A 20,891-nucleotide genomic window follows, 5' to 3' on the forward strand; every position below is an offset into this window, starting at 1 on the left:
TTAGCTCAGCTGCCCTGTGAAATGCTTATTCACTGGCCTGTTGGCACTGACAATGGCATCCTATTAACTGAGAGATGACCAGGTAGAGAACCTTTTATCTGCAGAAGGAGACAGCAGCAGCAGTTCCCTACCACCCGGCTTATTTAAGGACTGTTTTACTGTGTACTCTATTTTTACTCTATTTTACACAGGAAGAAGAATAACCCACCAGAGAGTTGAGTTCAGTGGGTTCCTAACATGGTTTCTATAGGTCCTTAAAAACATAAAAAAAAGAGGTGAAGGGAGCTTCCTCTGGACGGTGTCATCTGGACGCATTTCAATGAATGCTTGTGACCCTGTGCCCTCTCCTAGAGGAAACAATACCAGACTGGTACTTCCCAGTAATTTGAGAATATAAAAACTCCCTTTTCAATAGCTGCAAGAGAAGTGTGGGCTAGTCAAAAGGGGGAAAGGGTTAAGAGAGATGTCTCCTGATCATCTCCCTCCAACCTTCCTTACCCTCAGATGTGCCAAATTGGTCCTATGTGCATCTTTGTCAAAAGCAGGAAGAATCTTATTTTTATTGTCTTTTGTGTGTTGGTGGCGTAACCAAACAGTGTTTGGGATCAGAAGGAAGAGGATGGCTTTGCAAAGTATTTTACTTGTAAGTGTGCCTTGTATTTCACATGATGGTAAAAAATACTGGCTGATAGATACAGAGCTGTGACACAGACAAGTTTCTGAGAAAGCCGCCTTTGGGAACCAGATGTTGTTCAAGGTCCTGCAGCTTGTACAGCCCCCAAACCCATGAACTCTGTGCCCTGGAGCAAGAGCACCAGCCCTGTTCTGGCCACTACCCAGCTGTGGCCACTGGCCCTGAGGGCTGGGCTGTGCAGGTGTGAGTGAGGAGCTGCCCAGCACCTCAGCCTGCCCTGAGACACACACTTGGATCTGGCCTCTCCTTGCTGCAGCTTGGGTTCTTCTGGCAAGTAACTGCTCTTTTATAACTGTTCTCTCTTATTTTATGTTCGGTAGAGGGGGAGGAAGGGTTGCCAGAAGGTCCATCCTGGTGTGTGCTGATGGAAAAAAGTGTGGTGTATGTTGGACTGTGGAAAAGCCCAGGTGGTGTCTACTCCATTGCTGGCATTTGCAGTACTTGCTGCAAGAACAGAGGCTCCTTGCTTTTCCTGTGCTGGGGCAGTGCCGTGCTCAGGGAAAACAAAGGCTCAGGCAGCAGGTCCAGAGCAGCATTTTGTTGCAAACCCGTTTTGTTAAAGTCAAGGTCTCCATGCTTGATTAAACCCTTCACACCCAGCAGCAGGCTGTGGAGAACTAAGTGTTTGCTAAGGGCTTTGACACAGGAAGCTTTGGAAGGCCCTTACTGTGTGGTGATGCTTTATGTTAAGCACAAATTGTTTGTGGTGGTGACCCTGCATACCAAAAACTGATGAGCTTGAGCTGTGAGTTTTTCAGCCCTCTCATACCATTGGGTGCTATGCAAGTGCAAAGCAAAATAAAGACTTGATCTCCAGGGATGGAAACATAAATAAAGAGGTGCTGGAAGGTGAAACAAGGGAAATTATTTACCTAAGGGTACAGGAGAGAGCTTCCAGCTTTCTTCATTTTCCCTTTTCTTGTCTTATCCCCAGACTATGCTGCTTCCTTAGGAGTCAGCCTTGACAGGCATCTTTGGAGCTGTGTCCACTTACTATGCTGGTGAAAGGGTGGCTCTCACCACTACTTACACTCTTAAAAAGAATATAAAAAAGTGGAAATGTACTTAGAGTGAGTTTTGGGGTGGGAAGAAGGAAGAGGGAAGATGGAGATCAGGGCCTGACTTCTTCACTTGCTGTGCAGTACAAGCTGCACACTTTTAGATTGAGGGGCTGGCATGGTCTGTCCCAGATCAGGAAAAAAAAACAATCCCATCCCCAAAAGGGAGCAAGCACTAACCTAATAAAGGCACCAGCTGGACGAAGGCAAAACCATCTCTTTGGGAAAAAAAAAACCAAAAAAAAAACCCAACCAACCTCCTTTCTTTAGAAAAATAATATATTTCATCCAAATAAGGTAAAAATATTTGAAATGGGGCAGAAGTGAGCACTAGGCAGCATCTGTCAGGCCCTTTCTGAAAAGGGGAAGATTATTAAAACTCAATTACAATTTATTTCTGTAAAGTGTCTTTCAGGCTAAAAATCTCCTCAAATGCTTTGCAAGGACTACTCAGGGATAACTTAGAGTATCGAGCCTCCTAGAACAACACCCTGCTTTCGTACCAAGCCCTCCTGTTCTGCATCTGCTGAAGGAATTCATCCTTCAGGATTTTATTTTGTTTCTTCTATGTTTGTGCAAATAATGAGAGATGTTTTATGATGCTGTCTGCAAGAACAGCCTCAAGAGGAATGGAAGGGTAACTATTTTTTTCTGGTTTAGGTAAAATACTTGCTTTTCTTTAGGACTGTGTCTCCTGTGTGAGAAGATGATTGGCTGCATAGGGCTGATTCAGAGGATCGAGAAGTACAACTGGCTTTTTTGTTGCCTATTTTTCTTTCTATGCCTGTCAGTTTGCCAGGCTGCTTGCCTATGTCTCAGTCCCTTTGCTTGGCAAGGCTGTTCTGTGCAGCATGCTGTGCAGTTGGTTTTTCACCTTCCGTCATGTCTATCTCCTCGTGTACTTTCCTTTCTAACACTTCACAGACTGCTTCCAACTTTATACCTCTGCTTCTGTAGCTACTACTGAGGTTTCGTGTGTGTGCAGCCAGAGTAACACCTGTCTAAAATTAATTTCTTTAACTGATTTAATTAAACCAGAGGAAATTCTGGGGTGGGCATTCTTCCATCTCTGTGAGCAGATTTTCTTTACTTAAGCAGTTTTACCTTTGTGCATGCACAAAGGACTGGGTGCTAAATGCTGCAGCTTTCTTGTGTAGATGAATTACTCCTTGCTTTCTGCCCCCTTACGCTGTCAACAGCAGGTCCCATCTCTGCGTGCCTGTTTGCCTGCTTATCTGCCTGCTTTTTTGCAGTAATATCAAACTTCCATGACAGCAGCAGCAGGCTTTGGGTGTGAGATGGAGCTAGGGGCTCCCTCTTGCTTCACAGTCTCTTCTGTTTGCCAGAACAAGCCTGGTGCAGCCTGGAATTGGAATATCCCACTACTGCATCTCTTCCTTGCCTCTCCAACTCTAAAAACTGCAGGCAGAACCTGCTAATCTGTGTAAAATAGTGGGAAAATGGGGAAGTGTGGTGGATGCCCCTGGCAGTGGGTGTCCCCCCTTGTGCTGTGTGGAGGGGATGTGGAGGGGCTGCAGCTGTGCCAGCCCTGGGGGAGCCCTCTGCACAGAGGCTGTGTAAGTGGCCTGGGCACAGCAGGGAGATTCAGTGCCTCCAGCCACAGGCCAGAGCTGGACCCCTTCTCTCTTGTGGGCACAACTGGCTCTTCCCAAGACGTGACTTGCAGGGATAGTGCCTGGCCACTGAATGAAGGCACTTGCTTCCCTCCGAGGGCTGTCTGACTGGCTCTGGCCACAGACCAAGTGTCTCAGTGGTGTCCAATTCAGTGTGTCAAATGCAGAGCTCTGTCATTTAGGCAGAGCTTGGCCATGTCCTGGGATCCCGGGGAGGGTCCATGGGGCTGCCGGCAACAGCAGGGGCTCAGGGCAGGGGCTGCTGGTCGCACACTGCCCTGTGGGAAGGGAGGGAAGGGGGCGGGGAACAGCTCTGTCTGCCTGTCAGATAAATCTTCAGCTGTTTACTTAAATACTCAGTGTTTCTTCATTTGTTTGTTTAAGAGTTTTCCTGCCAAAAAAGAGCAAAAGGAAGAAGGGAAGCCGCCTCTGGTGGCCACCCTTCCTCAGCTAGGATGGGCCTGGAGCACTTCACAGGCAAGAGCAGGACTGGGGCCAGGACACCCTGCCTTGCTCTGGGAAGATGAAGGGATGTGCTTCAGGATGGACCATGTTCCCATCTTCTGAGCAATATCTGACCCTTGTGAGGGAAGATGTGTCTGAGGGACTCCAGTGAGCCCATTTGTTGCCCTAGGGCTGGCATGAAGAACTTGTCATCCCTTCCAGCACCTCCTGTACCTACAAATGCTCAGTGCCTTTTTTCCCTGTTTCCCTCACACATTCGGTAGGAATTGTTGCCTCCAGGGTTGAGTTTTGTCAGCTTTCAGGTACTGGTGGAATCTGTTCAAGACCACAGAGACCCAAAAGGCGAGGGCTGGAGCCTGAGTGTTGGATTTCCATGTGACAGTGTCTGCCACAGAGGACTCAAAAGCATCTCCCCCATCTTTATGATACCCATAAAATATATTAGGTGTAGTAAATATCACACAAGCAGTTCCTTCCTTCATGTTAGCATGTGCTTTCACCAAAACTGCCCTCTTTCCTTGTCCCAGTATTCAGCAAACCCCTGTGTGTTTTGTGGTAGCTGTGCATATCTGGTGTACAGACACATCCACACATGCTCTCCTCTTTCCAAGTTTGGTCATACTAAGCAAAGTTCTGCCTTAATTTTTAAAGAAAGACAGAAATTACTTACTAGTGTACATGAAATTCCATAGACATTCCCAACAACCTGCATGCTTTTTTTGTTCAGAATAGGTACAAGCTGCTCACTGACTTTCAGAGAAGTCTTTAAAGTTCATACTCTTCTTGAAGATGATGTGAGGTTTTATTGTCATGTTTGAAAGCTTTAGTCTTCTCTGCATATCATGTGCAAATTGGGGGAAGAGAGAGATTTGGTTATAGCTCCTCTCCCCTTTCCCCAGAGCTGCTTCTTTAAAAGGACTTCCCATGGCCTTCAAAACAAGCACCTGCAGGTTTGTAAATGCTAAACTCCATTGCGACTCAAGCAGCTGATGCAGTCTGTGTGTAGTGTGCAGCAGGACTCTTGGTTCAGAACCTTTCTTCTTGGAAAGAGCTTGTGCAGAACTGTGAAAGAAATATTAGAGGTCAAGAGAAGGTCTTAGCTTTAAACATGTGGTCCCCACCCTCTTGTTCACTTCCATGTCATAATGCTTCTCTCTTGCTTTGTGTTATACCCAGTGAAAATATTTCTTCCATGAACTTTTTCAAGACACTTATTATCTATTAGCCAGTTGTTACCTGTTAGTGGCTGGTTTCTCTCTTAGGTGCCATACCTGAGCAACATGGACAGGACCAACAGCTGGCTTAGTCAGTTTTTTCTCCATTGTTTAACAGACCTATTTCCCTGGCAAGTCTCCGTGTCTTTCTGAATGTCATGATACCTCAGGAACCCGGTGCTGCTGGTCCCTGCAAACTCTTAAGTTATGCCCAGTACATGTTGTGCATCATAACAGCTGCTTTTCCTCAGTACCAGTAAGCACCAGAATTCTGAATTTCCTTCTGTCAGGGTGTAGGATGTATTATGCTACTGGAGTAAATGTCCTCCTGAGTCACACATGCTTTACTCATTCTATACTCAGATGAGCAAGCCATGATGAGGATTTTAGGTGGGCATCTGCAGCTCTGCATCCCAACAGTGCAGCTCAGGGGTGACAACTGGCTGCTCTGTACCCACTGCTCTGAATTCTGGGCCTCACAACCCTGCAAGATGGTGCTTGAGTGAAGGGAGTTGGGGTTGGAGCTGGTAAGAGCTTATACGAAAGATTTCTGCAAATTAAATGAATGCCTACTGCAGTGTAAGAACTGTTCCTCAGAGGTCTGGGACACAAGGAGAGGTGTAACCCAAAGTACTATTTTCCTAGGAATCTCTAGGAATGCCCTTGCTGGACTGTCTGTGAGAAGCTCTGGGATGAACAGTGATGATTGTCTTTCTAAGCCACTGAAGGCAATTACCTGTGATCAGCTTTCTGAGCTGCTGTGATGGCCAAGACCATTAATCTGCTCTCATTATTTGTGTCCTTGTTGGCCCTTCTGGCTCCAGCACAGACAGGTCTCCATGTGCTCAGGCTGGACCAGGCATGTTTGGTTAATGACACCTAAAAACCAGGATGATTGAAGGCAGCAGCAGAACCGTCTGGTCTCCCGTTCTGTGTCCTGGAATACCTTGGTTGCTGCTTGTTTATGTTTGAGGTGATTGAACTTTTGCTGCCTCTGTCAGTTTAAATTCTTGAATTGTTTGGAGAGTGGAAGGCAGCACTCCTCTGTTTTGAGTTTTGTGTTTGGGCTGGTGCCAAGGGATCTTCCCGCTGTGGGTGCCTGTTGGCGGTGCTGCAGGAGACTTGGTACTGAGCTAAAAAGGGGATATCCAGTGTCTCGTGAAACATGCAGTGTGGTTTTGTGGCTGTGTGTAACTTCTGTGAGTCCTGCACTCACAAAAAAGGCTATTATAGGGATACACTTGAGGTATCAAAGTACAATAGCAGCAGCAGCAACTGCCCAGTTTTTGTCTTGACATTAGAACAAGCGACCTTGCCTGGTGTCTGCTGCTTCCCAGGGCTCACCAAGTGCAGGGGCGGTGGATGCAGGGCTGTGGATGCAGAGATGTGGGTGCAGATGCTCTGGGTGCAGGGCTATGGATGCGAGACTGCACTGTCACCACCTGCAAGGGCTTGGAACGAATGCAATAGTGAGACTTTGATTTGTTCAACTTGCAGCTTCTCCCACAACTTAGTCATTCTTTTATGAAGTCCAGTCAGAGTTCCACTGAGAAAAGGCAAGTTTCAGCAAAAGCTTTCAAGCAATGAATTGTGTTGTTTATGTCCCCTGTCCTCACCTGGAAACATGGCTAGCTATTTAAATATTCCATGTGCTGTGGGCAGAGCTCCAGTGAGAACAAACCTCTGGGCTCCAAGGTTGGATTAGGAGCATGTTCAGATAATGACATCTGAAAACAGGATGGCTGGGACCTGTGATGGCAGAGAAACAAGGGGGCTTTGAAAGAGAGAGGAGTCTAATCCTCTCTGCTAATATGGAGGCAGCTGCTGCCAATGCATCAGGCTTGGCAGGGGCTGCTTTGCTGCTCCTGGGTTCTCTGATAATGGCAGAGAGGCACAAAGACCCAGCTGCTTCCATGTGGTTGGGGAAGAGCCACATGGGAAGGGTGTTCTCTGGGTAAAACAAGAACTTTTGACATTTCCTTGGCCCTGCATGCCCAACAGCACTTCAGCAGGACAGGCACCATGCAGTGCTCCATGCCAGTGCAGTGCTGAGCGGGAATGGGTCCACAGACATGCAAATCCCTGCTGTTGGTGAAGAACCAGTTGCACTTCCAGGGCACTGCAGCCCAGCCACGAGGGCAGCTGGATCTGTGCTGTCTATGGGCAGCATTGTGGCCTCACTGGTGACAGGACAACTTTGGGCCGGGTGGAGGACGTGAGGGTCCCCCAGAGGCAGCTCTTGTGCACAGTAAGGTCTGGGGACACCTGCACTGGGGATGGGTGCAATGACCTGTCAGGGAGGGTGAGTACTCAGGGACGTGTTGGTATTGGCAGATACAGCAAGGGCAATCGCTTTAGAGCACATGAACTGCTGCGAACATGCACTTGTTCCTTCTTTTTTCCCCCAAAGTAACTTGCTTACTTCCTTGTAAAAAATGGCATCTACTGCCTGTCCCACTCTGCAGGAATGTTGGTGATGAAGCCTGTGCTAGACCCACCTCCAGTGTGGAAGTGCCCAGGTCTGGAATGAATCCTGGGTAGGAGACAGTGGGGACTGGCTGTACTGAGTGTACAGTTTTTTAGCTCATGCTCTCATGATGTCTGTAAAGGGCCCTGATGGCAATTCAGATAAAACCTCAGGGTTGCTGGGAAACCTTAACACCAGAGTCCATGCAAAGAGAATTCCATTCCTACTCCACTTCCCACGGGAGAACCGGTGCTGCAACAGTGACTGTTCAATGGGGCCGTGCTGGGGTTTCCAAACACCCCACCTGCTCCAAACTCTTACAAACATAAACCACCTCCTCAAGCAAGAAGACAACTTGATCACTTAAAACTTTGGGGTTTTTTTTCCAGTTTTTATTGAGTGAAAATGTCAAACCTTGCATCAGTCATGCAAAAAAAAAAAAAAAAAATCAAATAAATAAAACACATATATTAAATTTCTAATAGCACTAAATTCAAGTGGAAAAATATTCAGTTCTTAATAACGCAGGTGCTGAAGAGACCAGATTCAAGTAAATCAGAGCACACCATCCTGTTTAGGGTGTTTTTTTTCACTTTCTGCATTTTTGTCTCAAAACCTATATATATATCTATATATCTATATATATGTATATACATATAGATATATACACACACACATATATATGTGCATACATATTATTTTTATATTTATATATATACACATACATATTTATAAAACATTAAAAAGAGCATTGGTGGTTCAAGCATTTATTTCCCCCCCTCCCCCATGGAAAGAAAAAAAACAACAACAAAACAAAATAAAATTACACATTTAAAATTCAAAATGAGCTAGCAATGGCTTATAGTCCTAGTGTGCAATATGGATATTACAAAAGGCTAGAATCCTCCCTCATTGTCTTTTTTTTTTCCATTTTTTTGTTTTTTAAGGTTGGGTTTTTTTTTGCTACATTGGAAAAAGTTTTTTGAAATTTTTTTTTCTTTACAAAATTCCTTCCACGCAGACTTTAATCCAGTTGAGTTTGTGGCTAGAATGAACGATCTAGTCAATAGATTTTATTTAATTTTTTTGCTCTTCAGCAGTGAATGGTAGCAGAATCAGGAGGGTCCCTCTCAAGGTTTATTTTGTTTGGTTTTTATCTTGTTTTGGACAAAATAGTTCCATTTCCTCTCTCCTCTTTCCCCTCCTTATAGAGCCAGTTGAATCTCCCTCTCTTTCTCTGGTCATTCTTTAGATAGTCCCATTGCTATGAGATCTTGGAATGACAAACCACCTGCTCTGATGGGGTCGTTGGGCTGTTGAGGCCCTTGTTCAGAAAAGCACTTAAGCTCGGGCTTAAACGTGGGCCCACTCAGTCATCTGCTTAAGGGTTTTGCTGAATTAAAGCCTGAACATGGCAGAATAAAAAAGTCGGGTTCAACTTTCTTTTGTTGTTGTTGCGAACAGAGACAGTGTAAGAGTTACAGAAACAGGACTGGGAGAAGGATGGGGTCAGGCTGGCTGGGTGGCCACTGTCCTGCAAGGGCACCTGACCCTCTGTGGGGGTCAGGCCCTGCTCAGGGGTCACCTTTAGCAGTAGCCTGTTGGGAAAGAACTTTCATTCCCTGTGCCAGCTCCTAGAGAAGAGGCGATAGAAGTTCAGGAGAAGGGCTGAGATGTTAGGGAGAAGTAGGGTGCCTTGGGGGAGAAAATGGTGTGCATAGATAAACATGGGCCCTTCTGGCACACTCAGCCACACAGGATGTGTGACACAGGGCCCCATCCAGGTGGATCCTGGTGCGGGTGCACCAGCCACTCCTGCCTCTGGCTGCTCCTGGGATGGTGCGTCCCGTCCAGCACTGGCAGAGCCACTGGACACCTCTTACCCCCTTCCTCCACACACTTCTGCTTTCCCCACTGTTGTGCAGTGACTCAGTCAGTGGAGTCTGGTGAGATAGGACAGGGGAGAGGTAAAACACTGTGTCACAGTGCAGGGTCCCAGCTCCCAAGAGCAGGGACATGACCTGTCTATCCTGCGGGGACATGAGCGGCCCAAGGAAGCCCTCTGGTCACCCCTGGCACCAGCTCCATGCGCCCAGGCAGGACATGCTCTCAGGAGGGCTTGGTCCTGCTCCCACAGTCACTGACAGAGATCCTGTTGATTTTGGCGGTACAAAATAATCACATCTGCTTTGCAAGATGTGGCTTGTGTTAATCTAAGGATTCCTCCTGGAGCCCATCACCATACTATCTAAGTAGCTGAACATGGGGAAAATGTACAAGTACAGAACCTGCAGCAAATGCTAGTAAAGTAAAATCTTTTTGCCCCATCCCATTTTGAGAAATTCCAGGGCATCATTCCATCACTCTGCCCCAGGAACGTGAGCTTCATTCTGTTCAAGAATGGGGTTGTGCTAGGAAACACACAGCTGAGGGCAGGGGATATACCAAACAAAACAAAAACAAACAAACAAAAAAAAACCCCTATAAAAATAAAAGCCACACAAATAGCTGATAGAGGAAAAGAACTCCAAAGAATTAAATAAACTACAAACTAGTAATAATATTTCATATGTTTTCATTTGTTTCATCTCTACAAAATTCAAGTTAGAATTCGGAATCGTGCAGGTCCGGTCAGTGCTGGGAGTGTGAAGTCAGCCTCAAACCACAGCATTAAGGCTTCCCCCTCCCCTGCCACCCCTACAAACATACACTACATTGAAAGAGAGAAAAAAAAAAAAAAAGAAAAAAAGAGAAAAAAAAAAGGAGAAAAAAAATTGCACACAATTAACCATATGTAAGGGCTATCCAGAAGGCAGGTGACACCTCCCCCTCCACCCACTGGCATTGGTGGTTTCTCTTTTGTTCTATATATAGTAATAACCTTTACAGGAAAAATACTGTACAACTTTTTTTTTTTCTTTTCCTTTTGAAACATTAGCTGAACATTCAGTCCCCACATTTACACAGCTGAGCTGCTTGTTTATAAATCAGACCTGATCTGCACCAGTTCCTTAGGGAAATAACAAAAAAAAAAAAAAAAAAAGGAAGAAACCTAAACTTCTTGAAGCCTTTATCTGTTCAGGGTGACAATAAATCCTGGGGATCCCTTAGAGCTGAAGTGCTCAGGGAGCTGAGGAGGGGAGAGGGTGCCTGCATGGTATTGGAAAAAAGATTTTTTTTTTTTTTTTAAAAAGGACAAAGCTCAGACTAATCTGGTATACTTAAAACTGGCACCAAAATAACTATCAGAATTAATTCATACTAGTCCTTCTGGTGCCCTGGTGTGTGTAGACAAGCCTTCTCAGGCTCAAGCAAGGATTTGGGGTCAAACAGCTACTGTCTCACCTGCCAGAGTCCGGGACAGTGTCCTGTAGTGTGTGTTCCCAGATCAGGCCAGGAAAAGATAGCAGGGAAGAGCTTGGAACCAGGGGAAAGCCCAAGCTGCAAGCTGCTGGAGGTGGCAGGTCTCAACACAGTCTGGTTGCATTTGCTTATGCAGTGCCCAAGCCCTCAGCCCTACTTGTCAAAATATGTCAGGGTGGCCCAGACCTGCAGCAATTCTTAGGTGGCACCTCCCCAGCGCTGGGGTCTCTGGGCTGTGGGGGTGCAGCAGGATCTGTAACTGCAAAACCCAGGACTAGGCAGTATAGGTCCAGGGGTGCTGCAGAACAGGGGTGTCCCCCTCCCCACCCCAGAGCTGAGCAGGACACCCCACCATGGGCTCAGAGCGTGTCCTGCCTTCTCCTCCCTGGGCAGTGGTGCAAGATCTGTGTCCATCCATGCAGTCACAGACTGGCATGTCTGCAGTGCAGGGCTGGGGACCAGGGCTTGGGGACTGGGACCTGTTCAGGTCTGACTGCCTGGGGCAGAGCAGGGCACGTTCTCAAGGCTGCTTTAGTGACCAGGATGCTCCTGTGCAAGCTTGGTGCTCCCTGTGCTGCACCATGGGGCAGGGGCAGCTCAGAGCCTCCTGAGATGGGATACTGAAGCACCACAAAAACGCCTCACCCTCAGCAGAGAGGAAGCACATATGGGTTGGGATGAGATGGAACTGGATGGCAGAGTAACCCCAGTCCTCCAGTGTGACAGACCCTTTAAACTGCCTGCTGTGTTCTTCCCAGGTTACTTCAGCTAAATCCCTACAGTCAGAGCAGCAGGGATGAGGAGAGGTGTCCTACAGAGAAAGTGTAGACTGAGAAAGTTTTACAATATAAATAGCATTCAAAATTATTATCATTAACAGCAAAAAGGATCTGGAAGAACAGAGGAGTGTCCCATTCCCACCCCTGCTCATTCATTAATGCATCCTTATTTATGTGACAATAAATACCCACTCCCACCCTGGCTGTCTGATGCCATTCATTTAATGCTGGAGAAAGAAGGGGGAAGGGTGGAGAGAGAGAGAGCACACTCCTCACCCCCTCCTTCCCACTGGCAAAAGCTGAGCTACTTGTCTTTGTGACACCAATTCCTTTAATTTTATATATGTGTGTGTGTGTACATTATATAGAGACACACACACAAATATATATTTCTAAAATTCATTACCTCTTGTTCCCACCCACCCCCCTCCAAGAAGTGGAGATTATTATTATTATCGTACAACTGAAAACATGGAAAAATAAAACCCAGAAAGAAAATTGGGGGGATAGAGCCCCACCCATAACAAAGGGTCCCCAGATGGGCACAGGCCCCACGCACCATGCAGGGAGCAAGGAAAAGCAGCAGGTATCCTCAGGGTTCATGTCTGTATAAAGGGTATTTTTTGCTGCATCCTGCCCCCTTGTTCCGGGATCTGTAGAATGGAGTGATGCAGCACCAGTCCTGCTGCGAGTCGATCTCTTATGGGGCCTGGTGAAGAGCAGGGGTTTCCTTCCTTCCTCTCTCTCATTTGTGGCACCGAGTTTGTTTTTCATTTGCCATCCCCATCTTTGTTCTCGCCTCATATGGGGTTCTCTTAGTAATTCTGTGTAAGAGAAAAACCAAACCACTGCCGCTGTTGTCTCTAAGATTAAGGAGAAGCTGCTGGAGCAACGGTGGAGGCTGAGGCAGCAGGCGGAGCTGGAGCAGAAGCAGGAGTCGGGGCTGGAGTGAGGGCTGGCTCGCCCTGTGGCCTGGAAGCATCGCCGTGGTCTGTGGAAGAAGTACCCTCCTCTGGTTCTCCATCTTCTTTAGTGGCCAGGCCTTCAGGGTCTGGCAGCGATTCTTCAGAATCTGTGTTCAGGTCTTCTTCCTCCTCATCCTCCTCATCATCATCATCGTCATCCTCCTCTTCATCATCCTCCTCTTCTTCATTCATCTCCTCCTCATCATCCTCTTCGTCCTCTTGGGAAGAGTCATCCTCATCCTCCACATCACCAGAGCCAGATGCCCCAGTGTTCCTCTCCTGTGGCACGGCCCCGGCTCTGCTTGGGGAAGGGCCCTCGGTGACTTCTGCCTGCTTCTTGCTGAGGTCCAGTGAGTCATTGAGGCCCACACCAGCTGCATTCTGCAGGAAGAAGAGGGAGCTGTTGTTGTCAGTGCTGAGGTTGAGGGAACTGTCCAGGTTGATGGAAGAGTTCTGGATATCATACTCAAGAGTGGAGTGGGCAAGGCCCTCAGGGCCGGGAGAGATGGCAGGCAGCTCCCCTCGCTCCTGCTTCTCATGTTTGCGTTTGTGCGAGTCCATCTGTGACATCCCCACCACTGTGTGTTTGCAGCCGGGGTAGGTGCAGTGGAAGTGGGAGCATTTGAGTTTGTACTTGCAGTCAGGCACCTCGCAGTCCACGCTCGAGCTGAACTGGCAGAAGCCGGCGGCGCTGATGACGTCCTGCTTGCCGTGGTGCTTGCGGTGAGCTGTCACCTTGGTGCTGTCAGTGCAGCGGAAGCCACAGCGCAGACAGTGGAAGTGTGTGCTATTGCCAGAGAACTGACAGTCTGGGAAGTTACAACTCAGTGAAGACTTGAAGCGTTTGAAATCATCCAATACTAGGTTGTCAACACGGTCGTGGTGCTGGGCATGCTTATACATGTGGGTACGGCCACAGAACTTGTAGCCACAGTTCTCCCGTGTGCAGTGGTAGTGGGTAACCTTGAGAGAGAACTGGCAGCTGGAGTCCTTGCAGTCCTCGTAGAGGTCATAGCGCCGAAATCCCTCCAGCATCATCCCTTCATCCAGCATCTTGCGTGAGGACGCGGTCTTGCGGCGCTTGCCAAATGGGGACATGTCCTCAATAATCCAGAAACGCTTTTTGGCCCCCGAGGCAGTTGGCATAGTGATGGTGTTCCCTGAGGAGAGAAAGTGCAGAGCAGTGTTGCTGTCAGCCAGGTCTCTCCATCTCCCAGCCATCCTGGCAAGCTCTGTATTTGCCAAGACACAATGCTGCAACCGTTCCCACCCCGCAGCTCATCCCTTGAGCTCTAAGTGAGCCTGAACTCCAGGATCGTGGGTTAGCTGATGCCTGCTGGACATCGCTTCCTCAATTTTCAGCATATCCTGCTTTGTCTCTGCTGCTCTGGCAAACCTGATCTTGTCCAAATGTTAACTGTTGCTTCTCTGGTTTGCTACTTTCACAGTTTCTCTTGCTGCTTAACTAATCTCTAGTCCCATTTTCCTCAAATCAGACTTTAACAGGGAGGAGCTGGCTTGTTCCAGTCCAAGGACTGAGATGTGTTACTGTAGTTCACTGGGGTGGTAAAAAGTTGCAGTGTGCTAAAAGCTTGTATGTGTGCACTGTTTTCCCCTACCCAGGCTCTATACAGTACAATTGCCAAGGACAGGCAGGAAGTGAAGGAAGATCCCATGCGTGATTAAAACTGCAATGGGGGGGGGGGGTGTAATTTATAGAAACAGGATGGACTTTGGCCAGGAGACTGCAACATCCCTCACTGTAATGAGCCTACATATTACAATGAGTGCACTTAGAAAGACAGATGGACAGATGTTCAATGGGGCTAATTCTCATCATCACTAGCCAGTGGACTCTGAGAGAAAATACCAGTTCTGCAGCATTCCCTTGGGTCTCAAAAATTACATGATGCCCCTAGTATAAATAAAGATCCCTCATCTATCTTCCACTCTGATTCACAGGGCCAGCATAACTGGCTAGTGCTCATGTCCCCTAGGATCACACTGACATCAAGGACTCGACCTCAATTTATCTATTAACTTTTTTTTCTTCTTTGCTTGCTGTTTCCAGAATCAACCCACAGTCTCCAGTATCAACATGCAGCACAGACAAGGTTGGAGGCAAGAATTTCTTACCAGGTGCAGAACTGTGAGTGTAATTAGAAATTATAGCTTGCAACTAACACATACTTTTTTTTTTTTTGCCTCTCTTCCTGCTGAAACTGCCATCTTCTTAAAAGAGGCACGATTTGTGACATACAGTGCCTGGGGCCTGAGAACCCAGAGCAGTTTGCATCCTTGTCTGGGAGACTGAAGCGACAGTCATCTGTTTGAGTGGTGTAGAATTACTTCCTTTCTGGTGGGTGCACAGGTATTACAGGCGATGACCCTTCAGTGACAGCCCTTCAAGAGAAGGTGGTGACCACTGAAGGAAACCTCCCACACAAGCCAATGGGAGTGGTGGCAGGAACCTCCTCTCCCACATGGCTGGGCTGTACAGTTTGTGGGATAAGCAAAGAACGAAAGGTTTTTCTACACCATTTGTTAATGGCTCTTGTGCTCAGACTGTGAATCAGGATACCAGCTTAGGTCATCCATGGTGAGACCATCTGAGTGACATGGAGCTGGTGGAAACTGCACGCTAAGGCTGATTTAACCAGCTACCAGTGAAAGAATAACTTTGTCACTGGAGATTTGAAATTGGCAGGCTCTTAACTACAGAATCTGTGACCAATTTACTCTCTGCTCCCCCCTAAACATCTGGTATTGTAAAATCCAGTTCTCCACTCCCAGCCGACTCATGTAAGTGCAGTGGTGCCTGCACAAGTCGCTGCTGTCCAGATTAACTCCTTTTAAAAAAATTACAGCCAAACCATCAAGTCCCTTAGCATAAATTAATTAATGCTCATATTGTCTGTCTTTGGATGGGAATATGGGATAATCCATTTTAGAGGAAAGACTCTGGATGGGAAATATGTAGAATTTAAGTATCACCTGTTTAAAACTCCGTTATCTTCACAGCTTTTAAAATAGTTGAAACAGATGTGCTTAAAACTTTAGTTAAAAACCAATTCTGTTTTCTCATACAGGCAAAGTTTTGGAGTAAGGCATAATGAAGGGAGATGACACCTTGGTGCACTCTCCTCCTTTGCCAACGTTCAGTCCCTGCACCCCATGGAAGATTACAAGCCTCAGTGGATGTGATCCCCACCAAATCTCAATGGTAAGTGTTCTCCTTAAGCTTATTTCTTTAACCACTAATAATGTGAGCATTCACCAAGCTATACCAAAGTAAAACCAAAAGACACTTAGAAATACTTGATTAGAGGAAGCACACCACAAGGTTAAGATGTTTCAGGCTGCATGCAATTCAGTTAAAAAAGAACAAAGATAGAGTTTCTTGTGAATTTTGTTAATTGGCACACACTCCTCTGGACAAGGCAAGGATCTTTCTCCGGCCAAGTCCCTTGAGAAAAACCTATGAACTGGAGTTGGAAACCCGTGAAGTTGGTCCTCCAGCCATACTCCCAACCATTGACCTTGGATTTACATATTACTAAAACTGGCAGGAAGAATGACTGGGATATTTGTAGGCTGCCAGAAGCCTCATAAGTGTGAACTTTAAGCACAAAGATGTCCTTAATTAACTAGAAAAGAGCTAGGAGTTGGGAAAAGAAGCCAAAACTGAGGCACACCCTAAAAACCATTCCCAGATGGAATGAGAATCCCCAGCCTGAGACATCTCTGATCTTAGTTACACATGGGAATCATGGCAGCTTAAAACTGAAATCTATCTGTATTTTCTGCAGCTGATTAGAGCAGATATAAATAACGAGTGTGAGAAACAGCTCGACCTGTCTGATGATGTCATCATGTGACACTGCCTGTACTTCATTCCTCATCCTGGGAAGGCACCCCTAACTTTGTGGCTTCATATGAAGTTTGCAAGATCAATTGAAAAACAGGACCTGGGTACCTCATCAGACATTCATCTGCTGAGATCTGTGCAGCACACTATGGCAGGCACTGGCTTGGGTGGCCTGGAAGATCTAACCAAGAAGTCCAAGTCCCATTAATGCCACATGAGCAAACGTTTGCTCTGTGGCCACTCTGACGTTATCAAGACACTGAAAATGCATTTTAGCTGTGGATTTTGTTAGGTTTTTCTCATAGTTAGGAATTGGTGGCAATTGCTCTCAGGTATCCATCCAAATGTCTATGAATGATTTGCTGTGGTTTGGTTCCCCTTGGCTGTGGTTACTGTGTCAGCAGGGAAAAGGAGCAGGCATGGATGGGCCCTTGGAGAACATTAGATAAGGCACAGAGTGATCTTTGCTGCTCTACTGACCCAAAGGTGCAGAGAAAAAAAAATGTGGGCAGGGTGAGTGGGGACGGAGCTGGGCACAGGACATGGAGAGAAAGCAAAGAAGTGTTACCTGCTGCATCCTGCACTAAGGGAACGTCACTTTTTACTGGAGTTGGAGTGGCAATGATGGGCGAAAACCCAGCGGTGCTGGCGGCAGGCATGACAATGCCTCTGCTGGCTCCCAGAGTGGCACTGAGCAAGGAGTATGAGAGACAAGATGGAGAGAAGAGATAGGGGAGGGTGGGAAGGGGAGACCTAAGCAGGGCTTGTGAGAAAGATGGAGGCAGAGATGGTGGTGGAGGTTGTGGTGCAGTGTGGGTTGCATCATCGGCAGCAGCAGTAGCAGTAGAAGGAACCAGGCAGCCTGGAGAATGTGGAGAGAAAAAAAGCAGAAAAAAAGAAAAAAAAAAAAAAAAGAAAAAAACCACAACAAAACGAAACAAAAACAAAAAAAACCAAAAAACAACAAAACAAGAAACAAAAGAACTGAAATGAGAATCCAGGAGCAGAAGCAATATGATGAAAATGGAAACTACATTCACAAATGTATGAAACAGAACTGCAACAGAGAAGAAACAGAAGGTGAGGAATTGACAGCACTAGGAAGAGGAGAGTTGTCTCTGCAGGAGGTAAGCTGGCTTTATGGTATGGGGGAAGAGACACAGGCTTTCAGGCAGGACTTCCCGATTCATTTGGTCTTTCTGGTCCTTGTTCATCTATGGGTTCCTGCCTGCTTCAATTAACAGCTGTAAGGGTGCTCTGGCACTTGGGGCGGGTGGAGCTGCTCCCTACCTGGAGAGCAGTGGGGGCATTTCCTAGCACTTGGGCCACTACTGACACAGAAGAGAGTGCCAGGAACCACTGTCCCACCAGAACCCTCTGCAGGTGCCATGATGCCGTGGGGCCAGTGCCATGACCCAGCAGTGCTCCTACAATGTATGACTGTGCTTGTGATAGCCTTTATCTGGGGTGGGAAAGAAAACTAGGAAAATGTGTATGGAATTAAAGCAAACTGAGGCAGCCTATGCAGAATATCCCACTTAACCCTGGGAAAGACAGCTGAGAGATCACTGGTCATCACTATATGATGGCAGAATTCCTACCAGGTATCTGACTCCTGACAAGCTGACCCTGCAATGCAGGGCAGGGGGAGATGGCTCTGCATTATCCTGGCAAACAGGGCAGGAACTTACTTCCCTGAAGAGGAGATGAAGGGGGTCTCCTCTGTGCAACTGCACAAAGTGGAACAAGAGTTTTTGGGTGAGGAAGGGAGCTCAGTGAGCTGCTTTTAGATGTTGCTTTCTGAAGATGTGATAGGTTTTATCCCGTGTATGTCATATCTGTTGTTGCTTTACCAGTTCAGGAAAGTGCCTGACTTCGGATGCTGCTTGAGGAAATTAGACCCAACTCCAAGACCCAGGATAAAAACCTCTCTTCATGGGAGGAAGAAGATATGCTGCTAGTTCCTGGATGCTCAAGGTGTCTATTTTGATGGACCTCTTCTCTCAGGTGCTGGAGAGAGCTGGGTTAGTGTGAGGCACTACTGAAGTTGGCACAGTGTGTATTTTAAGGTGCAACTGTCCCTTGGCCTCTTTTTATGAGTTATCTCCCAGGAGAGCGGCAACTGATGATCCATTTCACACACACCCTTCTCCCTTACCTGCTGATGTACTTTCATTGCCCACTGGAGTGCTGGAGCAGCTGCGGTCCATATTGGAAGATTCAGAGGAGATACCCCCAGGGCTACAGCCAGTATAATCCATGTACTCTTCTGTTTCAGTGTCCATCATGCTTGGGGGTCCCTGAAAGGAAGCTGGGGTTCCTGATGAGGCTGGGCTGGGTGCCATGCTACCAACCTGGGGGAGATTTTCATTTCTTGGAGTGTGGCCAATAACCTGCAGCAGGAAAACAAGACAGGGACTTTTACACCAAAAGCAAGATACCAGGATCAAAACCATCTGTCTGCACATTTATCTCCCTCCACCACAGTTCATTAGGGATAGCTGACACATGCTTGTGAGCAGAACCCATGGCACTGGGGCCAGGAGCGTGAATCCTCCTGCACTAGGAGCTCAGAGCATTAAACCTGGCACATGCATCCTGGTATGTGAATTGTGCTGCACTCGGGAGCTGGGAGTGTTAATCTTGGCACCAGCATCCTGGTGCGTGGATTCTGATGTGTTCACAAAGAGGAGGTGTTAATGTTGGCATTGCCCCCTCACTGTGTAGGCCTTGCTGCAGTCAGACACTGGAAACACGCCTGAGTCATGTCAGTACTGAGACCCTGCAGGGCGAACACGGACTGACACCAGGGCCACACGTGTGTGTGGTGGTCACATGCAGCTGCAGTGGCCTGGACAGGTCCATGGGTAGGTCAAACACACCATAAACTGCCTACAGAGCACTAAGGCATGGGAGAAACCAGCGGTTTTACTTCAATTCAAAAGGCAGTGGGAGTCCAGTGATCTGGTCAGCTTTGCCACATGCTGTGAGCTGTGGTTTCACCCTCAGTTTGCTGTGCTGCTCCATGGGCTGAACACAGCAGTAGATCAGGACAAGTGCTGCATGCTCCCAGGATTGCTCAGGCCACTACTCCTATTTGTTATTGCTAAGTGGCACAGGATTGCCAGGGAAAGAAGATGGAGGTCAAACATAGCATTTTCTGCCCAGTGTGCACTAGAATTCTTAGGGTTAGACTCAAGCATATGACAAAGAGTAGTGAAGACAAATTTATTTGTTAAATCTTCCTAAGTTTGATTCTTGAACCTAAACTTTTTATTTAAGACCAAAAGCTGCCACAACAGCAACACCAGTTCCTTGGCATCTGTGAACTCATTACATCCAACAGTTCACTTACTGACTGTACTTAATAACTAACAGGAATCTTTCATTCCCATGTTGTGGAATGAAAGAGGGTTCTCATCTTGCTTCCACAGATGGTCCTTTTTGTTTTCCATACACCAGATGATGTTCTTAGGGTCAGATCAGCCACAGGCATTTAAATAAAGACAGCTTGTTTCATCTATCAAGTCAATGGAAGCTAAAACAACTAAAGAATAAAAATGAGTGAGAGGTAGCAGGGATGCTGTCCTTTGGAGCAGCAGCTCAGTGCTGCAGCTGAAACTCTTCCATTTCTTCAGGAAACAGACAAACCTAATCTACCAGTTGCTCTCCGTGTTAGTAAAGCAGAAACTGCATCACTCTGCTACTTCCTGAGAGAGGAGAGGGAATGCCCCAACTAAATCCACATCAATAAGGGAAGAGAAATTTCAAGATTGGTATTTCTCCCATCCTAGGGGAAAGGAGCAAATAATTATTTATATGCAACAGGAAATGTTTGCTTTAACCAGCATGTTCAATTCTTCCACATCCTAAGCACGTTAATTTTATTAAGCCAATTGTATATATTGAAAGAGCTGGGAGAGAGTGCAAGTTGTAAATACGAGTATTTTTGTGTTATTCTTCTCAATTTTTTTCTACATAATTTACAAGGAAAAGCTGTTTGCACTAAGCAATGCTTTGTAATCTATGCTTCATCATCTTTATTCATCTTGTGTAAGTTCAGCCAGGTAAAGCTACCTTGGGTGTACTCCCACCTCCCAGTAACATCTGCCAGAGCTTTGACATCTCTTAGAGTCTGTGTACAAGTGTCTTGGCACTGCAGCAGCCCTGCAACCAAAGGGGCCAACACTGCAAGTGGATCTCCAGCTTCAATAACAAGGAGTTACCTGAGTAGGAACACGATCAAAGTTCTTCCCCAGCATCCTTCTCATGTGCTTCCTGGCATGGGATGTCATTTGGTGCTTGAGCAGGAAGGAGAATTGGCAGCCCTCTCGGATGCAGTGGAAGTGGCTGTTCACCTGGTTGTATTTGCAACCTGCAGACA

General features: G+C 46.8%; 1 protein-coding gene and 1 long non-coding RNA gene across 5 annotated transcripts in view; one reads left to right on the forward strand and one right to left on the reverse strand.

Moving 5' to 3' along the window:
• The first annotated feature begins 911 nt into the window (after positions 1-911).
• LOC138121308 (uncharacterized) lies at positions 912-16,895 on the forward strand. Its single transcript, XR_011156154.1, has 4 exons — positions 912-964; positions 14,711-14,788; positions 15,729-15,862; positions 16,449-16,895. It is a non-coding gene; the product is annotated as an uncharacterized lncRNA (long non-coding RNA).
• CASZ1 (castor zinc finger 1) overlaps positions 7,903-20,891 on the reverse strand; it is a 90,468-nt gene continuing 77,479 nt past the window's right edge. For 3 of the 4 annotated variants that reach the window (XM_069034700.1, XM_069034698.1, XM_069034699.1), the window contains 4 exons: positions 20,734-20,882; positions 18,666-18,900; positions 17,076-17,369; positions 7,903-13,799 (listed from right to left, as the gene is read on the reverse strand). In XM_069034700.1, the coding sequence (XP_068890801.1) occupies positions 12,544-13,799; positions 17,076-17,369; positions 18,666-18,900; positions 20,734-20,882 (1,934 nt within the window). In that variant the 3' untranslated portion in view covers positions 7,903-12,543. The remainder of the gene's footprint in view (positions 13,800-17,075; positions 17,370-18,665; positions 18,901-20,733; positions 20,883-20,891) is intronic. The other variant, XM_069034701.1, reaches the window with a different exon arrangement.

Source organism: Aphelocoma coerulescens, chromosome 21, assembly GCF_041296385.1.
Source record: "Aphelocoma coerulescens isolate FSJ_1873_10779 chromosome 21, UR_Acoe_1.0, whole genome shotgun sequence".
NCBI lineage: Eukaryota > Metazoa > Chordata > Aves > Passeriformes > Corvidae > Aphelocoma > Aphelocoma coerulescens.